At 36.7% G+C, this 27,648-nt stretch overlaps 1 protein-coding gene across 2 annotated transcripts in view; it reads left to right on the top strand.

The window, feature by feature from the left end:
* Window positions 1-1,173: 1,173 nt before the first annotated feature.
* The window catches only part of NEDD4 (neural precursor cell expressed, developmentally down-regulated 4, E3 ubiquitin protein ligase), a 47,504-nt gene continuing 21,029 nt past the window's right edge, over window positions 1,174-27,648 (top strand). Inside the window, exons 1-6 of one of the 2 annotated variants that reach the window (XM_008947349.1) lie at window positions 1,174-1,243; window positions 3,613-3,691; window positions 4,813-4,851; window positions 5,417-5,470; window positions 24,393-24,443; window positions 27,262-27,323. In XM_008947349.1, the coding sequence (XP_008945597.1) occupies window positions 27,277-27,323 (47 nt within the window). In that variant the 5' untranslated portion in view covers window positions 1,174-1,243; window positions 3,613-3,691; window positions 4,813-4,851; ... (1 more) ...; window positions 24,393-24,443; window positions 27,262-27,276. Of the gene's footprint in view, window positions 1,244-3,612; window positions 3,692-4,812; window positions 4,852-5,416; window positions 5,471-9,946; window positions 11,459-24,392; window positions 24,444-27,261; window positions 27,324-27,648 lie in introns of those variants that run through there. The other variant, XM_008947348.1, reaches the window with a different exon arrangement.

Below are 27,648 nucleotides of genomic sequence, written 5' to 3'. Positions count from 1 at the left end.
TCTGATATGGTCACAGCTATTGGGATTTTTTTTCCTCCTCTTGGATTCAGGAGGTTATCAGATGAGCCATGTAAGACTCTGCATAGCTATATTAATTAACAGGAGGAGTGCAATCACTTTTGTCACTCCTGTGAAGCTGTAATTTGATTAATGTGGAACTGAAATAGATTTTTGGTTTAAAAAAATCTCAAACCTTGCTGGCAGGTCATTTTGGAAATTTAAGTGTTTTGAGGGCAGAGTTTCTGTGCTGTAAAATAAAAACAGATGCAAGAGTTCTTTGTTTGCCTTTTTCCAGAGTCCATTACTGCTTTATGTACTGCATTAATGTGTTTTGATAAATTTGATACGCATTTCAGTCCCCCCAGGAAGTAAAATTATGCTCAGTCTTATTTCCCACCCTCTAGTTTCATCATTAGGTGAAAACTTACTCAGTCCACAGGCATTTGTCCAAGTGTTTAATGCAACTCACTTGAATGCCTTGTAAGATGTAAATGGCAACGTGTTCTTTGCATCCTGACAGGTCATGCCTATGTGCATCAAAGATCATTATGCTGCTCAGAGCATGTTCTCATAAAGGTCCTTGCTTACTCTGTAGCTAAGACAGCTGAGAATTACCGACTGAGGAACGTGGGAGCTGCTCTTGGAACTCCTCCCACATGCTCGCCTGCCTGGGAGTGGTTGGGAGCAGTAAAAGTCACTGGGCTGTATGAGTTGCGGTGGTAGCAGCTTGCCCTTACCATTGTCCTAGGAGGAGATCTTCATGTGTGCTATGGAGTATGTGCGTACCACATCTGACCTGATGCCAGTGCAAGGCTTGCTGGGCAAAGTGGAAAAATACCACTCCTTTAGAATGCTGAGAAACAAAATTAAATTAATCTTTAAAACCTCAAACTCTGCTCTATTCCTTTATACTTTTTTTTTTTTTGATTCTATGTCTACCAACATATGTGGATACAATGGTGATAAGACTTTAGCAGGGGTAATGGTAGAATAAAATTGCTCTTGAAGCTTAGAGCAATTTCTACCAGACAAAGTAACTGCATTACTTAGTCTATAGTTTTCAGTTTAAATTCAAAATTATAGCAGTAATTGCTTTTAGCTTTATAAATAAAAAGATGAGCTGAACAATACATCGAAATGCATCTTGAATGTTTTATTTTATATTTTAGGAGAACACGCGAATTGTCAGGGTGAAAGTCATAGCTGGAATTGGCCTGGCCAAGAAGGATATCTTAGGAGCCAGGTAAGAATATATGTTGTTAATGTACTAAGGGACAGCTGCTTCTATGTTTTCTTTCCACAGCTGTTTAGATCTCAGTAAATCTCAGGTAAACCTCATGAGGTTGAAGACGACCAGGTGCAGAGTCCTGCATCTGGGGAGGGGCAGCCAACATTACCAATACAGGCAGGGAGAGGACATGCTAGAGAGCAGTCCATTGGAAAAGGACTTGGGGGTACCAGTAAATGAGAAGCTGGGCATGAGCCACCAATGTGCAGCGGCTGCCCAGAAGGCCAGTCGAATCCTGGGCTGCATCAAAAGCAACGTGGCCAGCAGATGGAGGGAGGTGATCCTGCCCCTCTGCTCTGCCCTGAGGAGACCTCACATGGAGCACTGTGTCCAGCTCTGGAGCCCCCAGCACAAGAAGGATGTGGAGCTGTTGGAATGTGTCCAGCAGAGAGCCACAAAAATGATCAGAGGGCTGGAGCAGCTCTCCTGTGAGGACAGGCTGAGGGAGTTGGGGTTGTTCAGCCTGGGGAAGAGGAGGCTCCAGGGGGACCTTATAGCGACCTTCCATTACCTGAGAGGGGCCTACAAGAAAGCAGGGGAGGGACTATTCACAAGGGTTTGTAGTGACAGGACGAGGGGTAATGGCTTTAAGCTAGAAGAGGGTAGATCTAGGTTAGACATTAGGAAAAAAAAATTTCAGTATGAGTGTGATAGACCACTGGAATAGGTTGCCCAGACAGGTGGTGGAGGCCCCATCCCTGGGGACATTCAAGATCAGGCTGGATGAGGCTCTGAGTAGCTTGATCTAGTTGATGTCCTTGCTTATGGTGGGGGGGTTGGACTAGATGACCTTTGGAGGGCCCTTCCAGCCCAGACATTCTATGATTCTATGAAATCCTGCTGCAACTCTTTACAAAAAATTCAGAATCTTTTTAACTGTTAACCTTATAAAATCATCAGAGATTATATAAAGATGAAAATGTTTTCTTGCCCAAGAGTTACTTGGACAGATACTATGCCTTTGCAGAACAATGTGTGGGAAGGCTTATTTCTGTGTGGTAAAATAGTTCTGCCGTGGAGAATAGATATGTATATATACTTCAGGTAGACTGCAGATGAAATAACAAGAGTTCAGCCATAGTCAAAATTATCTCATACGTGCTTTAAAGATTTGGAATGAACACAACGCTGAACACTGGTAGCAACAAGACTATTTAAAGTCAAATTATATGCAGAGGAGCAGCATTCACCAGTTCTACAGATGTGGTAAATCCATGCCAGTGGCTGCAGGCTCTGGGTATGTACAGATTTAGAAGTTTTCAGTCCATATAAAGGAAGAAGCAATCAAAGGGGCTTAACATTTACCACAGGAAAGATCAGACTTTTGAGGTGGTAATTGAAATGCTTTGTAGCATTTTATAGAAACAGCATGCAGCTTGTACTAGAGCTACTTTTTCTTCTGGTCTGTGTACAAGAGAGTCTAGAAAAGTATGGATGGGTTTAGTACTCATTCTGTCAGCTGCTCTGGCATACGTATAGGAATGCTGTTATTTTAGCACTGGTGAAATTGTGACATTGATTTAACATTAGAAAAATTTCTCTTCTGATATTCATATTTTCCCTAAAGCCAGGCAGTTTCTTTTCAATTTTTATGTTCAATTTTTTTACTTTAAAAATAGGACAGTTTGTCTCATCATAACTTAAATATGTGAAAACCATATGCTCTTTTTCTGTATGTCAGTCTTGGTCAACTTCTGTTACTGTTCTGTGTGAGCAATTGAATGCCTTGACTCTGTTCATGAAAAGTAGATACACATATAACCTCCTTATTCTACCACACGAAGGAAAAAAAAATCAAATTGGGGCAGTAGACCATTTTAAGCAACCATGCTCGAACGTGTTCATTAAACTCGAACTATGTGAAAATGATAAAACATTTAGGAAAAATATTGCATATTCAAGGAAGTACCTCAAATTCTAGGCGTAAAAATTTAAGTTGTTTTAAAAAAAGATATCGTACTTCAAGCTTTTTCAATCACAACTGTGGTTTTTTTGTATGTCTTGCTGAAATGCATGAGGATGTATTAAATGTATTGACAATGAAATAAGAACTGTGAAAGAGGAGAGAGAATTGTAGTGATATACAGAATATCAAATGGCATAGCTAGTGCAGTCATGATTAGTGTGTTTATTTTTATCTATAAAACTATTTAAAATTATTGTAAGTACAAATATGTATGGTGCTCATACACCATAAAGTAATTAATTGCAACTCCTAGTTTCATGGCTTTTATTAATTGAAGCCTTTTAAAACTCAACTGCTAATACTGCTGACAGAAAAGGATATGTAGCAGCACACTTACCTTCTTCTTTCCCCCTCCCAGTGACCCATATGTGAAAGTGACAGTGTATGATCCAGTGAATGGAGTCCTTACCAGTGTTCAGACAAAAACTGTTAAAAAGGTTTGTTGTCTTACCTTTGTGGGTGTGGTAGTTCTGGGTTTTGTGATCAAACTCTAGAGGGAAGGTGTATACTACAGGAAATATGAACATTAATCTGTTACTTGAGTGAACCAGACATGTGGAAAGGCATGTTCCACAGCCTACTGTTTTGCTTTTCATGATGTTATTTTCTTATGTTGTCTTCATAATTTTTAGTGACAGGTAGAGAAACACTAAAGAGTATAAGTGATTCAAAACTACATCATTCATGGAAATACTGTATTCTTCTGATTTTTGGTCATCTTTAATGATATAAGAATCTCTCTTGCTGTACAACTTTTTGCTTTTTTTGTTTGAAACACAAACACTATTTGTTGTGTTTCAACATCAAATTGAACAGTTCACCTGAGTCATGATACTACTTGTTTCTCTAGAACACCTGCAGGAAAAAGTCAGTCTTTAGTACTGGTAGCTTATGTTAGATCAACTAAAAATGACAAATTTTGTACATGAGAAGGAAAGTCTTCCTCCAAATTGTTCTCAGAGAGTGGCTGTGATTTACCTTATGAGACCACTCTGAGATCACTCATGCATTTTCCTATCATGTTGATAATTGTTAGTTTAGCTATGATGAAAGTTGAGTATTTCTAAGTATTTTTTAAAATAGTCACAGTTGAAAGATGGGTTCAGTTGAGCACGTTATATTGTTTGGCTAACCTGTTACAGGTCTAGATTTCATTGCTGAGACATTTTAGCATTTGCTAATCATTGATAATTTCAGGTTTAACATCTGTTTGCTTGTGAACAGTGTGGGTAGACTGAGGAGAAGGCAGTGATTATTACTGAAGATGTACCATAAATGAACTGATTTGGACTGTATGACAAGCCCTTCTCTGCATCCATGGCATTAGCCAAATTTGAGAATACTTGGATAAATTATCTCCAGTCTGCACTGTATTAAACAATATAGGAGTCCTATGACTTACCTGCAGTAGCCATGTAAAAAGCTGTTGTGTTTTCTGAAGCGGGTTGTTACATAGGATAAAACAGATGTAAAACATCAGAGAAAGACACCAATGTAGAATTGTCCCTATAACCAATGCTATCTTCCTCTTTTTTTCTGTTTTCCTCCCCATGTACAGTCCTTAAACCCCAAGTGGAATGAAGAACTCCTATTTAGAGTAAGTGTTTTTTATGGCCTTATTACCCGTGTTGGGTATTATATAAACACATCAGGAAAAATGTTTTCTTGCTACATCAGCTTAAAATCAGAAGTACATCTATAATTAATGTTCCAAAAAGTTCACAGACTACTCTCCTTGGAAATATATTTGTCAAGGTTTAGGGTCAGCTTGGTCCCTGTGACCTATAACAGATGCTCTCTGTTAACCCCTCTCCCCTCCCAAAGGGTAAGAGAGGGAATAAGGGAGAGATAATTATGGATTAGAAATGTTAACATTTTTATTTGGGCCAGGGTTACGTTTTTCAATCTTGATGTTATCTTCTTTATTCCTTGAATGCTTGAAGACATGAACATGGATTTCAAAACAGTTTGGGATAGCAGCAGGATTGGCGTATTAGTTCCAATAGGAATGAGTTGTGTAGTGAAATGGCAGCAAGGTGTAAATTTGCTGTTTAACTTAGGTCTTATGTATTTCTTTCTGCCTGAATGGAAATAGAGATTTTGCTGACAACATTCTGGAATTCAGCATATATTTTAACTGTTAACGTATTCCTTTTTCCTAGGTCAGTCCTCAAAAGCACAGGCTCCTTTTTGAAGTATTTGATGAAAACCGTTTGGTAGGTCCTTTTGTGTTAATATTAAGATGAACTTTATTTCATTCAAGTCTTTAATACATCTGGATTTGACATAGATACAAAACCCACATGAAACAACCTTCTATAATGAAACCTAAAGCTAAAGGCAGACCTGTTTTGTTTACTTACCTGACATTACTACAATTCGTGATGCTCCGAAGCAGTTATATTGTTAGCTTCTAAAATGCTTTTGCTCATGCAAGTGTCATTCTGTAGTGTCTTCAAATTACATGGCCAAATTCTTCGGTGATACTCAAAGCTCTGCATTGAATATTTATTCTTCCCACAAAGTAGTATTGAGAAGCTTCTTGAGTGTGTAAGGAGTAGCATGAAAGAAAGAATGTGTGCATTGTCTTCAGAAATCTTAACAAGTTGACAGGCCGTGGATTGTGATCCTGAAGAGATGTCACTCTGAATGGGAGGTCATAAATAAGATAGGGATAGCTTGTGCATTTATTTTCTCAGTGCAATCAAAACTCTTCTGACCATGTTCTCTTTTTATGTGTTAAGATGTCTACTTACGTATCTTTCTGTCTGTATGTTTTATTGTAATGAGCAAGGCTGGCATGTCATGACACTTGCATCCTAAGGCACTTCATAGGCATTCCTTATCACTGGAATCCTTTTCCTTCTGCAGTAGTTTGAAACTAATAGGAAGGATTGAATGCTCTTTACTTTGTACTCCACAGCTGCATTCTGATAGTTGTTATAAAGGATCTTTTTGTGCGTGAATAATGTGTTGGCTATGAAAAGCATTTTTTCCTAATGCTTTCTGCACATATTCAATAATCTATTATACCTTTTGTGGAGGTGCTGCACTGCTAAGGTTGAGAAGAGTGAGAACGTGTGTAAATGTAAGTGCAAACTGTCTAGTATAATTAGATTTAAGAAAGAAGAGGTTTCTTGGTTGTAGACATTTCACAGTCAGTCCTCGCACATTTACTTCTTCATTAGTGATATTACCTGTCCCAAATATTTAAAATATGGCCTTCTATTTTTTTAAAAATAAATTTAAGGGGAATCATTAACATTTGTGGCTTAATGGCAGGTTAAATATAATTTTTCATGATGCTCATATACTCAACATGTTGCTAAGGGTTACAGTGTGTTGTTTGTGGGGTCGAAGTACTTTGTCCACTAGTCACTGGAACATTACTGCCACCCCATGGATGCCAGCAGGCATGGTTAGAAAGTCCAATTCCTGATTTTTCTGCGAGAAGGCCAATGCTTTCTTTCTGGTTTCCACCAGAATTTCTTAGCATTTTTTCTAGAATAGAGTTTAGAGTAGAGAAGCTGTTTGACCTTTTTGCTTATGGGGCAGGAACTAATAAAACACATTATTTGCATCACCTTGGGAATGGTGCTTTGTTTCCTAGATAGGATTATATTTAGAGGTCAAAGCATCATGACCTCATCAGTGTCTGTAGTTCTGCAGTAAAGCAAATATTTTTCATCTTTTTGATCTCCACATTTGGTGAATGGAAAAGGCTGTCTCCCTATTTCTCTTTAACTTGCTCTCAGAAATACTAAGTTTCTATCCCATATGTCTTGAGCTGTTTTAAATAACTCAGATTGTTGCCTTAGCTGTGATTGTTTTAGCACTGACAAGCTCACCCACTACTATTAATTCATCTTCATGTCAGAAATCATAAGTGCCTTCCATGCAATATGCAGCTGTGATCAGAAAGTTTCATCTTCTGTTGTTTTAGTGGGTTTCAGTTTTAGTCAGCCTTTTTCTTCTACCTGCTGGATGACTGTTTAAGCTGTAGATTTGAGCAAGCTGGTAAAACTGAAGTTCTCTTCCTTTTGTGAGACTGTCCTCCCAATGGATAATTTCTTCTTTATAAAAATCTATCCCAAGTGCATTTATTCCCTGTAACATTTTGGAGTAATTGAAGACTGAAATATCTGCTTTTTGTTATTAAGAAATGCTCATTTCTTGTAAACTAGGCTCAAAACTTACCTTCTTCAATGTTAGGCTTAAATTGAAAGACCTGGTGCATTAGTTATATCAGCAACAATTGGAGTTTTAAAATATTTCTTAAATATCTTTAAAACTTCTCATAGATTGCCTGTGTTGGATTTGGTAAGGGAACACTGCATTTAGTTTGCTGACTTGTTGAAAACCACTGGTAGAATAAAGGGCTTGAGCAGTTTGTGGAGACCTCAGTGTTTTTTTTTTTTTTTTTTTTCTTACTGTAATCTCTAATTCAGCAAGGTAGAATTTTGTGCCTGAAATCCTGAGTTGCCTAATTGTCAACGTATTATTTTAGAGATTTCTGTAGTAAAATTGGAAAAATGTTTCAGATCACCTGTTGGGGGAAAAAGTGTTGCTTTCTTTTACTGAAAGCTGTATCTCTAATAGTAACTGCAATATGTTGTGTATCACACTAACATGTTACAAACTGTGCTACAAATAAGTATGTTTTGGTGGAGGAAAGGAGCTTGAAGAAATGCATTTTTTTACTCTTCAGTCCCATGTCTTTGGATGTTTGTTGAGTTCTGGGTTTTTTTGTTAGTTTAGTATTACTTTTTGTTATCGTTATTTTTCTGATGTATGGCTTGAAGTTCAAATGTAACTTTTGGAAACTGACTGCAATAATCTTTCATGGCCTTCTCCATTCCTCTTCTCTCCCCATCCCAGTCCCATTCCAACATGTAACAGTAGAAGTAGTCCAGTTAGTAAAGCATAATAAAGTAAATGAACTATTGTATTTGTTGCCTTTTTATGAATAAGCTAGTATTCATTTGTTGGTACATTCTAATAATGGAATTTGGGAAATGGAGGTTAAGTAAGCCCTGGAGTATAATTAGAAAGCAAATTTGTTGCTTGCAAACAGGGTACAGTGAATTTGATTCTTGGCTCTTTTTTTTGGGAAGGCAGTATAAATGTTAATTTTACTGCCTTCTAGCCTGAAATACAGTAAAGGTTAAGTAAATGTGGAGCAGAAAAAGAATCTAGTAGTATGACCTATAAAAGTATAAATGGCCTAGTGTTCTCCTCTGTTTGCACTTTTTCAGCAGCACTAAGTAATTTCATGTTAGTGTGGCAGGGTTTAGTACTGCATCATATGTGATTTCTGTATTGCAGAGTACGTTCGTAGCCAAATGTTTGGTTTTAAAAGTGAAACAAAAATAACGACACAACAAAAAACTCCACTTAACAGCAAGATTCAAGATTGTCTTTTTACAAAAGTCTCACTAGGTGCCAGCAAAGGACCATTTCAGATGATAGGAACCAGTGAAACATTTTGTAGGAATTTTCAATCCCACTACTTTTAAGAGTTGGCGGTATATTAACTTCTTCACGTGCTGATCATTTTATTTAAAAAATAAATGAAGGAAATCAGCTCTGAATGTATGAAACAGTTTGTGTATAACTATACAGAATAGCTTTCTTCTGTAATTGTGCTTGGTAATGATGTTTATTTCTGCATACTTAACTCAGTGGTTGGAAGTTTGCATAGCTGGTCATATATTCACATGCCTTGATGAACTCTAATCGATATCTGCTTATTGTGGGTTTCCAGCAGACAAAAAGTGGTAGTTCAGTTTCTAAGAATAGTTTTCTTTGTACCGTTAACAGCTGTAGTTTGAGAAGCTTAAAGTATAAAAGGTTAACACAGAAGGCTGAAAATAAATGCCAAATTATTAATCACAATAACTTTTGGTGGTTCTGACTCAGTTGCACCTCACTGACAATTATAAATTGTTCGATAGGAGAGTTTTCTACTATGTGCAAATCTTCAGAAAGTGTAACTGCTTAACTATGTCTAGATTGAGAGATAATGCCAGATTTCTTACAACTTTCATTTAAATAGTGCAGAAAACCTTTTTTTCTGGGGGGAGAGGAGGCTTATTTCACTGGTTTATGCATAATTCAGACCTCAGCAGTTTGCTAGCATGGTTACTATTTGGAAATTCAATCCTAGACTTGATACTCAATTATATGGGACTTCATTCCTACCAACTTCCTGTAATTCTAAACCTATGGGTAAAAATATTAGTAGTCATACGCTGCTGAGGAAAGTACAGACACATTGACTCAGCTAGTGCAGCTGCAGCAGGACTTGCTGTGTGAAACTTGGAAGTACTGGAAGTTTATTATTCTATTAATTTATGCAAATTACAGAAGATATAATTGAAACAAGGTCAGTAGTGTTTGTCAGTGTGTTCAGCTGAGGTTGTTGGAACACAAGTGCTCTGTAAATGAGTGCTTTCTGACTGCAAGCAAAGACGGTCCAGAAACTGCAGTTCTTCGAATGGCTGACATTTCAAGAGGTACAGTGTGGGTTTTTTTGACACTAGTATCTTTTAGAAGTTAGGACGAAGACTGTAACTTTATGGGCTCTTGCTGTTGTGATGTACCAGCTCTAGGTTCTGTGCAGCTGCCTGTAGCCATTCTGCTGAAGGATCTTCGTGGCTTTCATTTGCTAACATGCATGGAAATGAGAACAAATGGCACGCCGGCTAAGATTGCATTTTGCTACCCAAAGAAGCAACACGGATCCATTATCAGAAACCTCTGAAGATGTTTTGGACAGTAATGATTGTATGTACTTACAGAAATCACGGAGTTCTGCACCTAATGTTACACAAATGAAACTGACTCCTAGACAAGCTGCTTATGCACCTGTAATGCAACAAGTAATTAATCAAGAGGAAAATGCAAGTGTTTCTTCGCTGCAAATAAAAAAGAGCACCTCGCTGCACATCTCCCTACAGTCAAGAAAACAGGGGGAATGTTTTCGACCTGGGGATGCTGTGGCTACTGGTGAAGACCCTTCCTTCATTGACATTGGTAATGAAGGAAATTGTGCTGCCAGAATTGTGGTTGATCATCAAGCTAATGATAGCCTTCTAAGCAGTGCCGCTCAGTGCAGTGGCAGTCTCAGCAGTATTGCAGCCAGTGACAGTGGATCGTTCAGCAGTGCTGGCAGTGACTATGGATCGTGTGCAAGTACCACAAGTGATGGAGGTTCCTATAGTAACAGCATCATCAGTGACAGTGGTAGCAGCACTCTTTTGACAAGTGACGGTACTTTCTGGAGTAGTGCTGTTCGTGGTGATTCTTCTTATAGAAGCACTGCAAACAAATGTAATTCCCATAGGAACAGCTCATCTCGGGAAGCTCTGTGCAGAAGTAATGCTACTTTTGACCAAGATGCTTTGTCAGTGAGGAAGAAAACTAAAATTCCACTGCGACGTTGTTCATCACTGGTCATTTTCCCTAGGAGTCCTTCCAGTACTCCTCCAGCTTCTCCAGTAAGCTCAGGTGAACTACCACATAGAGGTGCCTATCAGACATCCCATAAACTAATTATTTCTCCTAGTGATCTGGCACAAAAAGATCAGACTATTTCCAAGGGATTTCTTTCAACAGCAGTCAATGGACTTCGACTGTCTAAAACAGTGTGCTCTCCAGGTGAAGTCAGAGACATTCGACCTCTTTACTTGAATAGATCATTACAGGACAAAAGTCAAGTTTTGAGTAGTTCAGGACAGGCAACTTGTGAAGATGTGTGCAATGACTTCTCATGTATTTCAGTTCATCTCACTCAAAGAGCATTTGCATCAAGCAGTGAAATGGTTAATGACTGTTGCCGTCCAGAGTTAGATCTGAACTCCAGTGCAAAATACCCTCATTTAAAACTGGCACGTAGCACATCTGCATGTTTGCCCTCAAAAATAGATTCAGAATATCAGATTAATATAAGTGAGCTAGAAAGACCGAATACACAGATGAGCAAAACCCACCATGTCTTGCAAAGGAGTGTTTCATTGGAAGGATCACGTCAAAAAGTTTCTTGCTGTTTATCCAGCCTTAAATACAAGTGTCATAGTGCAAGGACGTCTCAGTTGCACATACAGTTCAAGCCTGGGAATGAAGAAAAAACAACTGGTGTTAAGAAAAGAAATGGAACCTCTAAAAGGGAAATGTCTAGCACTTCTTTGTGGAGGCCCCATAAGGTGAGTGTTCTGGTTTATTGAAAAATCTGATAGCGTTTTACAGCTGAAATTTAACTGGAAAATAGTAAAATCTACAGTCAAGGCTTACATGTGATGATTTCAGAATTTAGTGCTGTCAAACTGTTACCATTGGGAAGCTTATTTTTATATTACTTTTAACATTTGGGTTTTAGACTTGTTTTTTAGAATATGGTGCATACGTTAGCATAGATGAATAAGTCTTACAGTGAAATCTCTAGTTTATATATTATAAACAACAATTTCCTGTTTATAGGAGCTCAAAGGGATTTTCTTGTCTAGTTAGCTAGACATGGGAATTACTTAAACTTCAGATCAAGTTTTATAGTTTAAATACATAACTTCACTTATCAGCAAATTATAGTACTTGGTAAAGCTTTTTGCATATAAAATGAGTAAATATTAGTGGATTACTGTAGACTCTTTTAGATGAATTTCATATAGGCTTTATTTTATAGAACAATTTGCTGTATGTAGAATTAAAGATACGTAATATTTGAGCAGAGAAACTCTAAATACCATTTGTTTCTGTATACACCCTGAACCACAGGAATTTTCAGTGTTTCCTTTTATTTTTTCCTCCCTTCCAACCACTACTTCAGCCCCAGCAGTACATTGTAACTTAATACCTCTCCCAACAACATTGCTGATCAAATTATAGTTCTGGGGTCTAGAGAGCTTATATTAAATATATTTTTTTGGTAATGAAACTCGTGTCCAGCTAAACTGCAGAAGTGTACTCATACTAACTCTTTAAGACAGTTTATATTGTTAGTAAGGCATAAGCCACACAAAATGTGGATTTTAATAGTTGTTTAAATAACATTTTGAAGACCTGAATGATTACGTATTAATTTTAATTGTAAATGCTGATAAAAGTACAACAATTAATGTTTACTAAGAATTGTTTAAGATTTGATTTGCTATGAATTGACACTACTACCATTTAGCTAATGTGCTTGTTTAAGCAAAAGGCTTTATGTCAAAGATCTCTAGTTATGATAGTCCATTTCTAAACTAGTAAAATAATTACCTTGGAGGTGTTAGCCTTTAATTTTCAGTCTGTTGTTGTCCTCAGAGTAGGGTGTGATGATTCTACACTTTTGGGCTTCTTGGAGTTCTGTATTGCTTTTTGGTTAAAAAGAGTTTGAGAAAGATCGTGGTTTCACAAGGAAAACATCTATGTTAAAGCTTCATTATAAAACTCCCAATGGATCATAGGTAATCGCTATTCATATTATTTGGTCATTCCTCGTCTCAAAATCAAACTGTAAAGTTGATGGTAAATTCCACAATAAGAACAGATTATGACCTATTTAAGTAGTCTAGTATAGTTATTTTTAAAAAGTATATTGTAAAAAGGAAAACATGTTGAGTCATGCACTTAAAGTATGTTTCTCACTAACCTGCATTGCTAGACTCCGTTTAATGGCAGCTGATGTGTAAGATATTTTAATGCTGAATAAATGTTAATAAATTCAATTTAGATAAAATCCATGTTCAGGATTAGATTATTAACATAAATTTCCAGAAAACCTCGTAGGGCACAGGAATGGCAATAGTTTGTTTCAATTCCTGCGAGTGGCGCTAACTGGATTGACATAAAACATAAGAAAATATAACTTTTTTAAGCACTTTATAGCATGCTTGTGTGGTAGTTGAGCATTTTTACTGTGTTAATGTGGCAGTATGTTTTCAGCTTTCTGAATTCTGAAGATGTCATGTTATGACTAGAAGAGGAGAGACAAGTTTAAATAGTCTGAATCCCAAATTTTTCTGTTTTCATCTATTTGCCAATATTTAGATTTGTGCCATATCTGTATACAAATTAAAAATATTTCTGACATCAGCAAACTGAGCAGTAAAAGTCTTATAGCAATATACTTGTTTCAGATTCCTTTATGCAACAACAGGCAAAGGAACCTTTCAGTCCAGAAATGGCCCTTTCTGTCTTGATGTAAAATCAGTTTTTCTAGAATATCCTATAAAACATGTTATTAAAAAAATCCAAAGCCTCTCTGACCAAACTAAGCAAAAAATCATGGTTTACTTCATAGCAGTTCAGCAATTCACCTGAATAAAAGAGATTAATACTATTGTATATGCTATTACAGTCTTTGTGACAAATAATGAATTCTATGGCAATCATTTAATTATATAGTCCAGTTAATTATCATGGTGTATTGTGACTTGTTTAAAAATAAACAACTCCCAAAATATTTCCCTTGACTCCAGTTAGTCTGGCCTAGTATATTGATATGCTGAGTCTGAGTTCAAATTTAACGAGTTGATACTGGAGTAGCATTTAGTAATGTCAGCTATCTGTACAGAGCAGTCACGAAATCAAATCAGTGCTTTGGTTAGAGACTCCAGAGTCTGAAGCAGCAAAAGGTCTATGCATTCTCTTCTTACGTGCCTAGCTACTAGCCTTCAGCCAACTCCTATCAGATTTCCTGCTTCTATAATCAACAGCTTGTTAAAGGCTGACTTTAAAAAAAAAACAAAACAAAACACCATTTCTGTGACAACTCGCCTTTGATTATTTTTAATTAGGTTGAAAAATGTGGAATGGTGATGGCCCACGTATCACTGCCAATTTTTACTAGAAGCATATTGCATAGGTTCTACAGTGGAATTTGATTCATGCAAAGAAGAAGGAAGAGGGAGTCCATGATTGCAGTACTGAAGGTTATCCTTTAGATTTCTGTTTAATTTTTTTCACTGCATCTATCTCTTGCTTAGGATAGAAATAAATCTGCAACTAAAGCACTTTATCATCACAGGTGTGAATGGTGAGGGTGAGGGAACAGTTTACATCTTATGTATGTAAACTTTAAGAGGTACAGAGGAGGGCAGAAGTAGTGAATACAGTTCCACTTATAGACCATAAACAAAGTTAAAAAAAAATCTTTGTTATCTTCTCCAAGTATAATATGCTGACATCCCTGTTGACATTAACCATTTCCTCCTGTTCAGTATCACTGCTGGTTAGAAAATATGAATATGGTAAATGTACTTGTAATTCTGTTTCAGCAACTGTATACCTTTAAAATAATTTCTTATACAATTAAGGGAATTGTGCTATTGTCTGTTTGTTTACAAGTAGTTTAACTCAAGTTTTGTCTCTAGTGAATGAAATATAAGTTTTGAAGCAAAAAACCTCAGAGGTGGTGTAAAATAACCAAAGCATTTTTCTAATGTCAGATTTGTGTGAAGAAAACCTTTATCTGGAACTCTCAAGGTGTGTTTTTTTTTTTTTTGCCAAATTCTGCAACTCCGTTTTGTATTTGTAAAAGAAAATGCTACTTGAATCTTTTAAGTACTAAATTTAAGTTTTGGACAAACAGTAATCTGAGTGAGGGTGTCTCTTTTCATTAAGTTACTTGCTGACTGATCTGAACATGCTGAGGGGACCAGAACCTGTCCCTGTAAGATCTTGATTCCCTGGATAAGTGCTGTATTACAAATTAGCACTCAATACTCTGAGGTTCTCTTCTGTCTTGCATCCTCTTTAAGTATAAAGCTTCTGTCTTAGAAAAACTCTTTTGCAGAAGATAATGGTCCAACCAGGGAGAAGTGCCAAGAGAAAAAGACAGCTGTGGTTTATCTCCAGCCATCTCCATCTTTGTCTATTGAGCAAAGGGGCTGCATGGATATTGGTGACCCAAATCTGTGCAAGGAAGTGAGGTGGAAAAGGGGCAGGCGCAGAAAAAGGTGATGAAGGCAATACATGTCAAAGCACAAACAGCATGGAGTGATGTCAATGATAACTTCCTTGGCTAATTATTTGCAGATTGTTCAGTGCTGCATGTCTTGAAGGATCACCTTAAATGGTATATTGCTCTGTCATGGTGTATCAGTTCTCTCAAGGCAAATTGGGGTTGACAGGAAGGTGGTGTGTTTCTGTGGAAGTGTGGTGATACCGACGTTAGGCTTAACTCACAGTACTATTTGTTCTCTCAGATTTTAGATGTTGAAGTATACATCAGAGCATTGAAGGGGGAAGACAGTCAAAATTGTTAAACATAAACAATTTATAATTAGTTGCAGGTGATCCTGCAACTTTGGTCCTTTGTATAGAAATGACCTGTACTGCTTTGATAACTTGTACTAGTTTCTTCTGTTGTCCATCTTGCTTAAATGCACAGTTTTGTTACAGCTTCTTCTCCATCTTTCTTTATGCCTTTAGCTTTGATTAGCAATTTTCTTGGGGGAAGAGAGGGAAGACTACACAAAAAGGATATGATAAATCTTACAGCCAATACTGTCTATGAATGGTTCCTCTGTAGAAGCATTAACAGAGGGTGTAATCAATTCATATTGTTTGGTGTCAGCTCCATCCTGAAAATTGCTGTCAGTTTCAAGAAGTTGTATTTGGCAACAGTGAACTGTATGCAGCTTTCAGAATAGGATCATTCTGTAAGGAGCAGTGCTGGGGCTGTAGCAGGTTAGTTGAATAACCCTGTATGTCAAAGCTCTAGCACTTCGTAGTCGCCAGCAAACACTACATCTACATATTAAAGAAGAGTTTTATTTGATTGTGCTCTGCACAAATTATGATTAACCTCATTCTCTTTCTAGTGTGGACTGAGTTTGGGTGGGTTTCTCATGCCAACAAAAGGGAAAACTAAAACTGCAAAACCATGCAGAGCAGAGCTCCTGAAACAGCTTATACAAATGTTTAATTATCCAGCCTTCAGGTTGATTCACATCCTTTTAATCTACCATGAGGAAGTGGGGAGCATTGATGGTGTAGCTGCTTTAATATAGCCACAAGCTGTAGTTATTCAGTCTCTTAAGTCTTAGTATACGTTTAAGAATGTGTTAAAGTAAAAACTTGTTCCCAGGGCAAGGTAGAGAGAGTCTTCCCTTTGCTCCTGACTAGCCAAATAACTTGCAGGCTTCCAGATAAAAGACTTACTATAATTTTTTTTTTTTTTTTTAATGGTACATCCTTTTTAGCTTTCTGTAAGAAATCAAATCAACACTTTGGCTTAAACAAAAACATTTCTTGCAAGATGCTGTGGTGATGTAGAAATTATAGTCTTTGTGAGCATTATATCTTACGACAGAATCTCCTAACAACTAAGAGTACCTGCAGGTATTCTCCCAAGAATTATCAAGAATCTCAGCTATAAAGTTTCTGAAATACTAATTATAATGAATATAATCTTTTAATCTATTATAGGAAGGAAGATGGTTAAATGGTGTGCTGATATTTTAAAATGACAAAAAAAACCCCTACAGAGTACTGCAACAGGCCAGTCTGGAAAGAATAGTATATGGAACAGAATTAGTAGAAATATGTCATGTTTTCTGTTTACGAGGAGGGACGCTTAGCACTGCTTTCAAAACAGGAAATTTTGTCTTCGAAAACAAAGCAATGGCATGTGAAGATGGGTGAGCTGGTTAATACAGGACACTGAGCTTTTCAAAGTATTTGACAAGAACCCTTAGGAGAAGTTCTGAAAAATACTGTCAAGACATTAAATGCAGGAAAAATTCTTCCTCATTGATGACAACCAATTAAAAGATAAAAAAAATTGTCACTTTGGAAGTTGCAGAAGATCTCATGGTGAGTGACTAAAGAGTTGAATGGACAATTTTGAAAAGAAGTGTTGATAAATGCCAAGCACTGCGTACAGAGGAAGAACAGCTAGTGGTGCCTGTGTGGCAACGGTCTCCCATTCTGGTCAGGAGACAGTTTATGTTATGGTGCACAACTCACTGACAGTGTCAGCTCAGACCTTGTTGACAGTTGAAAGGCAAATAGAAGGTTAGCATTTATTATGAAAGGAATAAACTAACAAAATTAAAAACATGATTATGGAATTGGACAAGTCCACATACGTGCATGGCATACATATTTCTGGACATCCTTTTTCAGGAAGCAAGTATAACAGCACTAGAAAAGTACCAAGAAGGGTCATAAGATTGGAATAAGTTTTATGTGAGGAGACACAAAGTAGACCAAGGACTTTTCAGCTTGGGAGTGGGGAAAATGGTATAAAGGGAGTTTTACAAAACTATAGGTCAGAGGAGGTGAGTTTAAACAGAGAATACACTCTGATAAGACAATATGTTCTCTTATGTGTTGCTGAGCTCACTGTTGCAAGATGCTGTACATTCCAAAAGTAGAGATGAATTTCAAGAAGAGGTTAGATAAGGTGAAGAAAGGTCCACGAAGGAGTATTAAATTCTCAATGTGTATTTTAATGTCAGGACCAAAAGTCCATGACCACTTATTCATTAGTAATTGGGGGATATATTAGAGGAAGTACTATTTGTAACTGCTGCTTTTGTTATTTCCTTAAGTATCTGCTCTTGGTCATTGCTAGAGAAAGGGTACATGGCTATGCAGAAGGTTAATCTGACTACTAGGTTCTGTGGTGCCTGCTTAGCCCTTGCAGCCACCTGGGATCAGTGAGTAGAAATGCTTTTTCAAGTTCTCCCCTCACTCTGGGCTGAGAGTGTTCTTCTGTGTTCCAACATGTTTTCTCCTCTTTCAGAAGTGGATGAATTTCACAGATTGAGGAAGCAAGTAAAACTGGCATTTTTCAGCCAAGTCATTTGCTTATGACTGACTTTCACCATTGTCTGAAGTGGACTGCCCATTTATGTTAAGACACATGTGTCTGTTTCAAGTGAACTTTCTTCCTCACTCTGTGTGGCAAACAGAACGTGCTGATAAATGTATGTAGCTTACTTCAGTGTCAGTTTATGGATCTAGAATCATCTCTGTTTCAAGAGAGTATGTAACTTTTTTTCTGTTGCGACAATTTACAGTAAACTGAGTCCTTGCGCCACTTTTAGCTGTATCAACTGTAACAAACAGAATTTAAAAAGGACATCAGCAACTTCCTGGCTGAAATTACATACAAACTTGGAGTCATTGAAGTTAGGGCGTATTAAAATGCAAATGGGATGCTCCAGCTACTCAATGAGAGGGATGCTGAAGGAACATAGAACTGCATTATTTTAGACCTAGATGATTCCTCTGACAATTGGTGATTTTTCTACCATAAGGGAGAAGGTCGTCTTCAGTAATGTCAGAACACAGGGGCTTTTCAAAGAAAAAGTTTCCTAGAATTTATTATGAACATTACTTAAATGAACCTTGCTTGCTTTTAATAAGAAATGTTTTTGAGCTTATCTGAAATAAATTGTAATGCTGCTTTTGTTGTGAAAGTAATTGTGGGTGGATTATTTGTGGTATAGTTGCCTTGTATCAGAGTCTGATACATCCAAGCTCAGGTCACACAGGTTGGTTTCGGACAGGTAGGATTTATAACTTGAGCATAGCACAGCTTAAGACAAACCAGTAAGTTCTGTTGTAGCCAGGTCATCTGGCTGCTTTTGGGACTGGCAAGCAGCGGTGTTTGGGCCTGGAGCTGGGGAGAGGTCAGTAGGTAGGACGTGGTGCTTCCGTTCCGGTCAGCAGTGGCTGAGGACTAATGCAGAGTGCAGAAGAGCATGGAAGGCCACTGCCTGGCTGGCAGCACTCGCTCGCTGTGTGCTGGGGCAAAGGGGTAGGGAATTCCAGAGCTGGCGTTGGTGTTCAATTTGGATCAACAGTAGCTGAGAACAGTAGACTTAAGAATGCTTTTGAAAACTGCTGGACTAACTTTGCAGTAGGCTGAGGCTGTTCAGCCTGCATCCAGCCCTGCTGTAGGTATGTGTTCACAGAAATTTCTTAGAAGGGGTCAGTTACTTGTACCGCCTGGGCCAGCTGTTCAAGATTATATTTAGGGCTGGAAAAAGCAGCTTCCAAGCCCAACCTGTTTTTTGTGCATCTGTGTGGGACTTTACTGGACCTAATGAACTTTCCAGGAGCGAGACCATGATGCAGAGATGCTTCAATTGCCTATCTGCCTTTTGGTGGCAAATGGTTCATCTCTTTTTTTAAATTCTTTGTTCCATTTTGCTCTGAATAACAAGTTGATTTTGTATTGAGTCCTTTGGCTGAGTGTATTAATTAGCCAGTCTGGTTAACATCTCTTATATTTGTTTTATCTGTTGCTCATTCATTTCAGGGGGAAAATTATACTTGGAGTTAAATATTTGATGGGGTTTTACTTTTTTTGAGTGTTTTATGCTTTATAGTATTGGTGAAGGTAAAAGTGCACCTGGAATTGTTACTTACAGGGGTTTGTTTTTCAGACTTATTGGAAGTCTTCAGATTTGGCACAAAAGCTTCCACAAATAGATGCAAAAGTTTTGTGTTTTTATAATACTATGAAGTTAACTGGCTTGATGTCAGGAATGGCTTGTCAAAGTGGTACCTAGTAATATGTGGTACTGATTTCTGATTTTTGAGTGTTGGCTAGTTTAACACAGGAGACCAAATCTGGGTTGGCTCTTGACTTTTCATTACATGTAATATTGCTCCTTTTTATATGGTAGCTTATTTGGCACATCTGTCCGTAAAAGCCAAAGGAACTCAAATTCCTAATGAGTAAAATATATGCATTGCTAACTTTTGACTTTTTCTCTGTTTATCATGTGTTTAAGTATGATTTGGTTATATTAGATGACTTTTTGTCTTTCTGTGACTCATGTGAAAATGAGTTCTTGTATTCACACACCCTCAACATCCTAAATTGCTTTGTTAATGAACTTCTAAGCACAAGTTCTCAAAGTAGCAAAAATTGTGTGGAGTAATGTATGAATGTTGTTATAAAACTACTGTAAACTAAATAGGAACTTTTAAGGAAGCTATCTATAAGGTTCACGTTCTATATAAAAACTGTAAGCTATAAATGGAGAAACAGATGACACTTTTGCTCTGGTCTTTTTAGAGAAGCAGTTCTATGAAAATACTTTTGGAAGTGAGGGAAAGTTAGTGAAAATAACTTCAGTGTCATTTCTAAATGCTGTCTGTTAAACAGATGGTAAAACTGCTGAGGCATGTTGTGCTGACTCCTTGCTGTTGAAGCAGCCAGCAGGGCAGAAGGTCCGGCAGAAACATATGTTGCGTAACAGCCATTGTTCCAACAGTACGTATTGTCTCTATTTTGAAAATGCTGATAGACTCTTATATCTCAATATCATAGATAGCTGATCATAGGTGCCAAATAAAAAGAAATGCCTGCATGTCTTTTTAAAAAAACCCTCACCTTCTGCTTCCCCTCTTTAAAAAAGGGGAGGGGGATTGTAATGAACTCCATGCAACAAAGTATTTATTTCTTTGCAAGCCAGAAAACATTACTTTTAGAATCTATTAATTTTGTAAGATCTTAACATGATAATTGAATTTTATCTTTTTTAAACTTATTTTCCCATGATGAATAGCATATGCTGGCAGTGTTTCATGGAAGAAAAAAAAAAATCACTTTTCTCAGTTTAAAGTTCAAGAGAATCAAATAGTATACTCAGCACAGCATGAGAAGAAAAATAGTTGAAGTTGTTAGTGTAACTCAGGACAAGTTTTCTTCATTCTTGTCGAGCTTGTAACTAATGTTGATGTTTGGGTGTTTAAGCAAGAAGAATGTTGTTTTTATAAGGGATCTATTGAGCTCTTGTTTTCTTAAGCAGTGATAGTCTGGATCACTGTTTGTTTTTTCAATTTGAATTGATACTTTATATTCCTTATAATAAAAGCTCTATGCTTTCTCATTTTGCCATACAGCTGTAGATTTGTGTGAAAGCCAGTTTTCTGGACAGCTACCTGTCTGTTTAGTCAGAGGAAGACTGGGAATATACTTAGGTTCTAATTCATGCACTAACACCAACAAAAATTATTCACAAAAGGTAGCAGAGAAAATACGTGCTATTTGGACATCATGATCTTATACAAGAGCTGTTTCAAAAGGCAGTGTGGTGAATCCAGCAATTAAGGCATTAGATTAATTTAAATGTCTTCAAAGCTGATGTATTACAGGTAATGTTCTCAGTACTGCTCTTAAGTGTGTGACTCAGAATAAGCATGACTGTGTAAAATCCAGTTTCTAATGGAAATTGCAGAAAACTAATTAGAAAATCTCAACTGCTATGGCTTATTAAGTATATACTTGTAAAATAGATGAGGACAAGTTTTGGACTGATTTCTTTTGATGCTTTTCCTTTTTGAGCACTCACTTTGGCATTGCAATACGGTTCTTGAAATGCATTGTATACCGCAGCTGTCTGTCCTCACATGTTTTTAATAACTTTCTATAGACTAAACCAGTGAATCAGTAAAATAAAAGACCTCTTTGTTCATGTACCTTATTTTTAATTGACGTTTATGCGCTTATGGTTTGCCAAGCAGAAAATGTGACTTCTCTGGCTGTTAAGGAATTAGAAGTTGACAAAAACAACTGACCCTCTTGTCCCTCTTGAAAAAACTGGGATACGTGCTCTCATGAAACAGGGATCCAAACAGTTTCAACTCCATTGGCATTTGTTTCTGTGTGCCATGTCTGTTTCCAAGCTGCTTTGACACTTTGAAGGCAGTTAGTCAACTTGTAGTGAAGCACATTGCTAAAGAGCGTTCCTGCTATCTGATCTATGTATGAGTTTGGAGGTCAACAAAAGTCTTTGATGGAGGATTTTACTCTCTGGCTGGAGGAGAAAGTACTGTTAAAGGTTGGTTATTGAGGCTAGCTCTGCTAAAAATAGCAGGAGAGACAGCAGAATAATAGTGAACAACAGGAGCCCATACTAAAATAATGCTGGTAACAAACACAATGTTCTAAGGTTTTCTAAAATACTTTTGTCCCACATTCCAGTAATTTATTTGAAAGGCATGTTCCATTTGAGGCTTGCCAAGAACTTAACAAACATTAAGCCTTTTAATGTGTCTAAGGTATGTGCTGTGCCATTTTAAAAAGAGCCTCATGGGCAAAAATGATAGTTACTTTTTTCCAGCAGCTCGTTGTCTTTGATAATACCACAAAAATAAAGTTTTCCTTCAGTAGTTTAGGGAAGCTTTGGACCTCCTAGGTATGGGAGCATGTTACGGCTTTGTATCTCGGATGAATTTGTGAACTGAAAACGTGGGAATTTTGCTTTTGGTTCTACCACAACTGACCACGCTCCCTCAGCTTCAAATCTAAGACATACACGCTACAAATTCAATTTAAAGTTATGTATCTCTAGGTTTCTAGTGTGTTACCATCTATGACAAGCTTTGCAGTTTATTTCAAGATTAGTAGATCAGAAGATCTGATTTCAAGATGAAATGGACAAATTTAGCACAACAGAGCCAAAGAAAAACAGTACCACAACTGTTAAGGGAATTTAATCATTAAATTATTAAATTGCTTCAATAAATTCCTATAGCATTTAATGTCAGAGTGGTTTGAATGGAGAATGCCATTAATAGAACAATTGGGAAAAAAAAAGTAGAGTTGAACTGCAGTTTTAAAACTGCGGAACTGTGGCATTGAAAATTAAAGATCTAGTTGTGCTAGAAGGGCAAAACACAGCTTTGCCCTGAGGTGAAGGGAATAGATGTCAGTGAGTTGCAGAGCCTTTTAGTGGAAAGCTTTATGGAAGAATGACATCAAAATCCTTGGGTGATGAGTTTGAATAAAAGCTTGTGGTACATCCACAGATTTAGGAAATAGGCAGCAGATAGTTTTAGCTAGAAAAATCAGGATGGTAGAAATCCAGAGGTTGCACAGGTGACACTGTTGGAAAACTTTGACAGTTCCTTCCTCTGTCTATGCAAAGAAGTGTGGTCTTGTTATAGTGTAGGTTCTTGAAAAATGCCATAGGCTTACACCTACCTTTTAAAAATTCAGTGCCGTCTTGACTTTAGGACACAGGGATTGGTATGTCTTCGTGTTGAATGACCCATATAATAAGCTTGCCTGATATTTGTGGAGGGTTGCAAAAGGCTTTCAAATTGCAAATGAACTTGAAGCAACTCAGCAAGTACTCCAGTAATCCAGTAAGTAGTCAAGTAAAGTATTTTGACTGCTGGCTGTGATTGTTGGGGAATACTGAAATTACCTATGTAAACTACTAAAATCTTCATTTCTTTGGCAGGCAAAAATCAATGATCAAAAATAAACTGTACAATACCCTGTCTTGTCAGTCCCTCTCCTGGTACTGAAGGGTAGGCTGGAGGTGATCCAGCTACAGAGTTTCTGCATTCATAATCTGGTTTGTAGTCAGACAGTCCAGACATCCGAGTCAGGACAGAATATTTCAGATTTTAGTTATTAAATCTAAACTCTGCAATGTGTATAGGCAACCGATATTTTTTTTTTTTCATAGATATAACAAATTTTAGCACATTTTCAGATGTCAGAAGGAATGTTGGGAGGAGGTAGGGGAGATGCCAAACTTGAAGCTTCTGCTGCCAGGCTTGGGCCTGCTGGAATTGTTGGAACTGCCAAAGCACTTATCACAGATGAAACTTATTTTGCTGCTTCTTATTTTTGACAGTAACTGTATTATTTTAAAAAGAAAAACATGCTTATATATGCCTGTTTTAAGCAGCTGCCTATGCTTACAGAAATTGTCAAGTGCTCCTAGGAGGAAGGTCTTTAGTTCTGTGATAAATATTGGGTTGTTTAAGCATATACCAAGACAATTATTTTACTGGAATGGCTAAGGGGAAAAGTGTTTTTACTGCTTGCCCTCTAGGATGATGTTTCTCTTGCAGATGCTGACAATCTCATTCCTGAAGCTGAACAACTCTCTTCTGTTTGATCAGCATTAGTCTGTATGATTTTGAATAACAGTTCAAATCTCCACCCCCAACTCCCTCAAACCTCACTTATTTTGAGGAGGGCAGAACCGTGCAAGGCACTGTGTGTTGCACCGATCACAACTCATCCTGTACAGAACAAGTTTTATTGTCTATAATTTAAGAATGTCTTCAGGTTGTTAGAAAACATTATTACGCTATATGCTTTGGAACAATGTCTTTTAAAACACATTGCAATTTTAAACTTTCTGTGTTTTCTGTTTTTATTTTCCATAGACTCGAGATGATTTTCTTGGGCAAGTGGATATTCCTCTATATCAGTTACCGGTTTGTATCTTGTCTTTGTTTTGACACTGTGAAAGGGAAAAATTATTTTGTATGCAACTGTATTAGTCATTTAAGGAAGTTAACCATACTGATAATATAAGTTATTAAATTCTCCTGCTCTGTGGGGTGTGTGTGTGTGTGTTTGTTTTCAGTGGATTTGTTAGGGTTTTTTTAGTGCTGATATTTATCAAGTAATACAGGTTACCTTGTATTTAAGTGTTGGTGTCTGTTGCTGCTGGAGTTAGGAGGGCTTTTAGCTTCTTCAAGAATAAAAACTGCAAGATTTGAAACAGTCTTAGAGACAAGAAGGTTGTAATTGTTGTCATATTTTAAAAAAATATTTTTGTTAAAGTCTACAAACTTAATAGTCCTTATTCTCACAAACAGACCTAGAAGAGGGTGTGGGAAATAGAGATAGTGTTGCTTTGTACCTTTTTTAGTTTTTGTACTCCTTTTGCAAACCACATTCTGTAAGAAACATCACAAAGAACATTGAAATAAGTAAGCCTTTCCTTTTTTTTTTTTTTTCCCCTGACCTCTGAAAACATTGGAAAATACTAACAGATTTATCAGCAACCCTTTTAAAGGGTAACCACTGTGGCAAAACCTTTCCAAGGGCAGTTGTTCTTTCATTCTGGTAAGAATTGTATCAGCAGTAGTTACAGATATGTGCCATTTCCCACTGTAACTGGGATGTGAGATCACACTGACTCCTCTCCTTCAGTCACATGGTTGCAAAGGCTGGTCATAACATCCCTCTGGAGAAGATTGTTTTAATTTCCCACTAATAGGCTGGACAGCAATACCTGCAGTCTTCTGGAGATACTGGGATACTGGTGCATGTTTTGTTTTTGTTATTTTATTTTTTTTTTTAAGCATGAACTAATTTACAGAGCCTCACTTAAGTATTTCAGTGGCCATTTTCTTACCTTCCTCAAACATCATCTTTCCTGTCTTGGCTTTGTTTCCATCTTCCTGGACCCTTGTTCTTAAGAGCTTGGTTTTACTGTCTAAATCCATTTGTGCTTTATTGGCACAACAGGTGGATTTTTTGGAAGTCTTTAATTTACAAAAGTAAATAAGTACATGTTGGATAGATCTGTTTATACATTCTTTATTACATGCACTTTTGTTTTTTCTTGATACTATGCAAATGCAGACTGTTCGTAACTAAGAAGAGCTGGTAATCAAGAACATGTAAAAAGGGTGAATCATCTGCAAGCTAAAGTAGTTGGCAGATATGAATTTACACTTTCCAAACCCAGAATGTATTAATCCATAATATAATCTAACCTTGAATCTAAGGCAACTTGTTTTTGGAAAATCAGAAAAATTATTATAAAACTTAGATTAAGAATTTAATATTTTTGATTTTGTCTCTGTGATGTATTTCCAGTGTCTTAATGTGTTTCTGGTAGAAATAACATTGTTAGGGGGTAGGGGAGGAACAACCAAAACTCAAGTTTAATTCCATTTTAATTTCAAAGTAATATTTACCTTGGTTGTAAGACAATTTATTTTATAAGTATGGAACCTGATCACAGCAGTGTAACACACACCATTACAGGATTGAAGATATCCATTTTAATTCAGTGGAGGTGGAACAGTTCAACTTGAGTGTAGTAGTTCTAAATTGTATTAATAAAAGCTTACATGAAACATCTGAAGTGTGAGAGAGCATTTTTCTTTCTGAGATTTGGTGTAATGGTTATCACATTTAGTAAAAATTAGCTTAGTCTTAGGACTTATTCGTAATAAAACTCAAGAGTTCCAAATAAAATTCTAAAATCTCTAACTTAACACTGTTAGTACTTAATAGTGGTGGTTTTTTTTGTTTCCTTCATTCCAATTAAATGTTGACACACATTAGATAATGTTTTGAAAATACTGTGTTCATTTCTTCACACTTCAAGGGTTGTATCATCTGTCGTTGTTCTTAAGTAAAAGGCCTACAAATACAGTAACTACAAGTTCTTCTTCTCAATGGATACATCTTCTTAAAAGAGTTAAAATGTACTGATTAACAACAGCCTAGAGTTACTCCCCAGAATTTAATACAGCTGAGTATTAAGCTGAGTATAAAGGCGGGGGGGAAGTCCCAAACTCAAAAAAGAGGTTTACAAATGTTCCTAAACATATGGCATTGTAAAAATAAAATGTTTTTTGTAAGAACTTCAGAACTCCAATTGGTTTATAAATACCTATGTTAACCAGAAAAATAAATGTTTTTGTTTTATTTAATGATCCCTCATGCATATTCCTATACCTGTACCTGGCCTGTATATTTATAAAACAGTTGGTTTACCGTGGTTCTTCTTTCTGTTGAACAACTTCACTTTTATGAATCAGAACACGGATGTCCTCAGAATAGATTCTTCTGTCATTATTTTTTATCCCCAAGTTATAAAGCTAGAAATGGCTTTTAATACATGTTATCTTTAAAAAAAAAAAAATAATAAAAAAAATTGAAAAATACTAAGGAAGACAAAAGACTTGCCATAGATCTTTCAAATGTGAAAATTGAGAACCTGTTTCTTGATTTCAGGCTTAAGAGGTGATTACTTTTTTTTTTTTTCTGTGCTTTAGAACCTGTAGTATATGTATGTACTGAAAGGTAATTTTTTTTTCTTGGACTGGGGAATTAGTCTTATTACTCAGATTAAAGCTATTATTGCTATTACTGTACCTAAACCTATCATTTGAATTATTAAAGTGCTATATGGCCTTCAGAGAAACTCATTGTACATTTCTGATAATGTACTTTTAACTTCAAATGTTTGATACAGATTTTTATTGAAAAAACTTGTCTTAATTCTAGACAGAAAATCCAAGTATGGAGAGGCCATATACATTTAAGGATTTTGTTCTTCATCCCAGAAGGTTAGTAGATACCATATAAAAATATTAACTTCTGTATCTGAACAATAGTGTTAAGTAATTACTTGTATGTATATATTGTCTAATTTTTTGTTTTTCATCAAAGAAATTTGAGCATCAATGGAGTAAGATATTTGTGGTTCTACTAAAAAGTCAGCACTTGTTTAAATATAGATTACTTGGTAAAAATGAACTGTTTTTCTTCAGGCCATGATTTAGTTCACATTATGACTTCATCTGAACAATATACTATTTTGCTGAACAGTGACACTGGTGAACAGTGAGTTATGCCATAACTCATTTATGCCTTTTCAACTTTAAATGGTTT

The sequence above is a fragment of the Merops nubicus genome, unplaced genomic scaffold, assembly GCF_000691845.1.
Source record: "Merops nubicus isolate BGI_N331 unplaced genomic scaffold, ASM69184v1 scaffold22499, whole genome shotgun sequence".
Taxonomy (NCBI): Eukaryota; Metazoa; Chordata; class Aves; order Coraciiformes; family Meropidae; genus Merops; species Merops nubicus.
The sequence above is the reverse complement of the archived record's forward strand: the minus strand, read 5'-3'. Positions and strand labels throughout refer to the sequence as shown.